Below are 5097 nucleotides of genomic sequence, written 5' to 3' on the forward strand. Positions count from 1 at the left end.
ACGAACTCCCTGCGCCGGGGCAGCCCCCGCTCCGTGATCAGCAGGTACTCGGGCTCCTTCTCCTTCTTGGCCTGCTGGATCTGGGCCAGTCTGCTAATGGGATTCATTCCTTGACCATATTCTGGACTTGTCTGCAGCTACATACAACAGTGTGTAGGAAATAAACCAAATGTGGTGAGTATTTAATAGACAAAATGCAGCATGCCACTGAATTCATTAATCTCTAGAATTTTAAAATACTGAAATAGAAGTTTTTTTTCATGGAACACTGTCACAGCCAAAGAGAAATACTGAATTGATTTGGCTCTGCTGTCAYGCTTGACCACATGTAACCTACCCTGCTAATAGCTTTACAAATTCTAATCCTGCTATATTAGGAGGGACAGGCTTGCAGGAGAATTTGCACAAGCAAAATCAAGCAAAACTCAAAGCTGTGAAATCTGAGGCTTGAAAGTCAGAGCTTGATTTTTATGTGCTGCTCTTTCCTTTATAAAGTTTCTCTTTTGTCCTGAATTTACTGTAAAAGTGGTGTCAGAAGCCCATTAGAGTGGGAACAAAATAGCAGCTCATTTGTTCACCAGACAGCTGGTAAAGGCTGAGCAGCTGCACAGTGTTTACAACTGACTCAGAAAAGCCTCTCTGATGATTATTTACACCAATTTCCAACCTTTTCTCTCTTACCTTCACTATTGATTTTGTTTTCTTTTTGATTCGTGGCTTCATTTTCTCAACTGTAGGAAGGGGTGGCAATTTTTTCAGCTCTTCAAGGACTGCTATTGCAGCATTTTTCTTTGAGATCTTTTTGCTCTTTCCTTCACCTTCACCCATGAATTCTCCAACTGATACCTTGGTTACAAAACTCTTCATATGGGGAGGACCACTTTCCTTGGTCACCTGTTTCAGAGGGAAAAACTGAGTGAAAGCGTGATAAACACTTATTAAAAATGGCAGGGCACATTGTTTATAGCAAACTTCTCTCAAGAACTATGGATAAAGAGATTCTCATACAACCCAAAAAGTAAATCATACTCACTCTAATAACATTCCCACCAAATTAAGCATATACTTTTACAAGATCAAATGCAGGAAGCAGTAAACAGTATTTACACAAGTCATTTACCATCTTATTTAATTTACTGATTTACTGTTTCAGTATTAAAATATGACTGTTCTACTTCATCAGTGTGTACTTCCCCACAGTTARCAGCACCTCATTAAACATATCATGGTACAGTAATAAAACACTACAGAAAAAGTAACTCTAGCATCTAGTGTTTCAGTCCAGAAATTCTGTTTCTGAACTCTGAAGTTCTGAAGAATTCTGGATTCACCTAAGATAGCTGCCCACCCCAGATTTAGTCTTTTAACTCTATTCATAACACATCATACTTCAAAATATCCGTATGGTCAAAAAGTAAGAATGGATGAAGAGCTTCCACCCACAGCTGGCTTTGTGTGATTTTTGTGTATTTTTACCAGTGAGGTCAGGCAAACTGCAGTAATTGAAAGTTTCATGTAAAAATTTCATAGAACCGTTTCAGAAGCAGTTTAGTTACACACAATTGCATTTTCTTACTGTAATAATTCAGATAGTTGGCTTAAATGTTACTTTGCCAACTTAGGAAAGCAGCATGATAAATTAAYATTTTAGAGAAACAGAGATGCTCCTGTGGAAGCTCCTGATTGAGATAACAGAAATGATCAAGGAGGGGCAAAGAGGCATCGAGCAGCCAGGCCAAAGGGAAAGGAAAGGCAGATGCACGAGGTCACCTCATGGCAAGAAAAGAAACCTATTKGTGAGATTCTGCACCTCGTGGGTAGTCCAGATCAGTGTTTATTAAGCAAATACTTCCATATGTGTTTTTCAGAGTGAGTTCTACTCCTTTTTCTCAACTCTGCATTTCCATGTTCTAACCATTAATGTGAGGTTGTGTTTTGGYTCTCCACTGTAATATGCTTTTTTCAAAAAGCTTGGAAAAAAGATTGCACAGACAACCGAATTGTAGCTGTTCACTCCATGTGATCATTTTAGGGCATGAATTTGTGAACAGCTGGATTTTTCTTYTCTCTTCCCTTTACCATATAAACTCCACGACAATCAGAGTGACTGTCAAAGGTACAAGTGTATTCACAACTAACAAGACATGTTAAAAGTCAGTTGTTTGGGTTATCTAGGAGACACTCAATGTGTACCCTTAATATTCTAATAAAAACAAATCTAGAGCTTGTAAAATAAACATACCTCAAAATTCACAGGCAAGTTCCTTTTAAGTGCAATCTCAAAAACTTGACTTATTTCAGATTTATTGAGATTTTCATCATCTGGTTCTTTTCCGTTAACCTAAAAGAAGCATACTCTATTTAAAATAAAGATCCTATTAAATTGAATTTTATCCATTCAACCACTTTACTGAACTCTCCAAATTTCAAGTACTCTAACCTTTAGTGGCATGTTACATGAACGTGGAGAAATGCAGCCCACATACCTACAGACCTGAATCTCAAGAAGCTCATTAAGGTGTATGTGTAAAAGCTTGGCAAACCTTGGTACTTTCATGTGCTGATTACAGAAAAGAACAAATGGAATAAGGGCCAATAGGTTTAAAATGTGTTTATAGAAAACCAAACTGAAACTGCTAAGTGAACTGATTTCCAAATGGAAGTACCTTTATGAAATACAATTTTCATGTACTGATTGGACACTGGCACCAAAAGCACTAAGACAGTATCAGGTAAGAGAAAGGGCAGGAAAAATAAAGATTCTGAGAGTGGGACCAATGTGAATGAGGGATGGCTGATGTGCCCCTGCACAGTCCTGTCTCTTCTCATGCTCCCTTGTAAGTGTTTTCATTTACAGCTCTGTTTTCTCATCTCAAGAACATCCTATCAGGAACTTGTCCTAAATCAAACACTGACCAGCTCTGAGAATTCACTCCTGCTAGGACAACACTGGCAATGGATCTTTCCTACAGGCACTTCTACCTATCTCCAGGTAAAACTCTGACTCAATTCCAAAAATGTCTTCACTGATGCTGGCATCAACATGAACTAAGGCATATCAACACCAACAAAGAAATTTTAGGACAAAGTATCCAGCAGTGACATTGGAAAGATTATGATAAAGATGAACAGCAACAATTTCACTAATTAGATTTTGCCACAGTACCAGTGATACAACCAAGTAATTAAAATTATTTAAGTATCTTATTGGAGCAGCAGCAGGCAAGCTGAGCTAGAGAGCTTTCATGGATTAAAACTCATTTGATGGCAGCAAGCATTCCCCATGTTTGTGACTGACACGTTACTTTAAAACAGAAAGGATTTTTTTATCCCATTAGTTAAGACAGCCTCTTCCCATCTCAGAAAAAAAAAAAAAACCACACTAATAAAATGAATCTGAAGTTTTCATTCCTCCTGCTGTGCCAGCAGACTTCCCACTGTTCTTATGGGCTGAYCCTGTCCATCAGGTTGGGGTTGCAGGGGAGGATGCTGGGCACAGCCCTGGCATTGCTGCTGCCAGTGGCACGGGCAGAGCCCATGGCTGGGGAGCTGTGCCAGGGCATTCTCCACTCTGGAGCTGTGCCCATGGCACCTGTACCTGGCACACCCCTGGCATTGCCCATGGTTGTGGAACTGTTCCAGGGCATTCTCCACTCTGGAGCTGTGCCCATGGCTGGGGAGCTGTGCCAGGGCATTCTCCACTCCAGAGCTGAGCCCATGGTTGTGGAACTGTCCCAGAGCATTCTCCACTCCAGAGCTGAGCCCATGGCACCTGTACCTGGCACACCCCTGGCATTGCCCATGGCTGTGGAGTGTCAGAGCATTCTCCACTCTCAAGAGAACACAAGTAAACAGAATGGAATTCTTTGCTCTATTGCAGTGCATATTCTTAACACATTCTATGTCTCTGTGCACAATGCAAAATACAAGTTCTTTTCCTCAATACCTTTCTCTAAGAAGAGTAAATTATTAGCAAAATAACCTTAAACAGACTATAGCTACTTTACTTTTTATTTTGGATCAGTTTACTTTATGAACCAAAAATAATCAYACACGCACACTCTCCCCCTTTGCCTTCACACTTTGAGGCAGGTAATGGCTAAAGTTTGCTTTTGAAGTATTTTGCATGTTYTGTATTGATTAAACTTTACAAGGAATAAGTGCCTCTAAAGCAGAATGAGACCCCAAATATAACCATTTGYCACTCTAAGCCCCCATCACATTGCTCAAGCAAATTCCACAAGTCCTGTACTCTGTTACATGGGATGTGCCCTCTTTCAGGAGCTTCTTCCATGTGCCCCTCCTCAGAATTGCTTGTGAGCAAATGAAGAACAGCCAGGGAGGTGCTGCCCAGAGCTGCACTGRTAAATCCCAGCCTTCACTCTGAGCCTGCTCTGCCACATTAATGCTGTAAAGAGCAGCTCGTGTTTACCAAACGAGTGGGCAACAAACACAGAAGCAAATTTTGAAGCAAAATTAAAACTAGTGTCTAAGATTTGTGCTAGGAAGCCCAGCTTTCCATGTTCCCTAAGGCTTGAATCAATGCTTTATCACGTCAGTCTCTGGAAATGGCAGGTAAGCCCAGCCTGCAGCTTTGGCAGTCTGGAGGGGCTGCTGAGATCTCCCTGCATTCCTCACTCAGTGCACAGCTCTGCGTTCAGCTGAGCTCTGCAGGCAGCCCTGGGGCCAGCTCACAGCAATAGTGTCACCTTCTTTTCCTGCCACTTGCTCCTGGATTTGCAGTCCAAAAAGGTGTGGGAAAGGGTCATTCTCTCCCTTAGAGTCTAATCATTTTATTCAATGAATTCTTCTTGGAAGCACAGAATCATTTAGGTTGGAAAAGACCTTTARGATCACTGACCCCAACTGTTATTATGCACTGAATGTTTTCTAATTTACAAATACAAAAGTAAAATTSCATAAAAACAAAAATCGGTAAAAAATCCCCCCAAATAGTAAKAAAACAAAACTACTCCCCCTAAAAACACATGAGTTCAAACTTCAGAATATTCTGTTTACACAAACACACACACAAAGGGGAGACACCAAAGTAACTACATTCAAAAGGAAAATTACTGGCAACATCAAATGACTGGT

At 40.6% G+C, this 5097-nt stretch overlaps 1 protein-coding gene across 1 annotated transcript in view; it reads right to left on the reverse strand.

Moving 5' to 3' along the window:
* The window catches only part of STAU1 (staufen double-stranded RNA binding protein 1), a 25159-nt gene that overhangs the window by 7232 nt on the left and 12830 nt on the right, over window positions 1-5097 (reverse strand). Inside the window, exons 8-10 of the mRNA XM_057386509.1 lie at window positions 2243-2341; window positions 682-894; window positions 1-137 (exon numbers count right to left, since the gene is read on the reverse strand). Of these exons, the coding sequence (XP_057242492.1) occupies window positions 1-137; window positions 682-894; window positions 2243-2341 (449 nt within the window). The remainder of the gene's footprint in view (window positions 138-681; window positions 895-2242; window positions 2342-5097) is intronic.

The sequence above is a fragment of the Malurus melanocephalus genome, unplaced genomic scaffold (genome assembly GCF_030028575.1).
Source record: "Malurus melanocephalus ecotype Western Australia unplaced genomic scaffold, MMel_1.1 scaffold_978, whole genome shotgun sequence".
NCBI classification, from domain to species: domain Eukaryota; kingdom Metazoa; phylum Chordata; class Aves; order Passeriformes; family Maluridae; genus Malurus; species Malurus melanocephalus.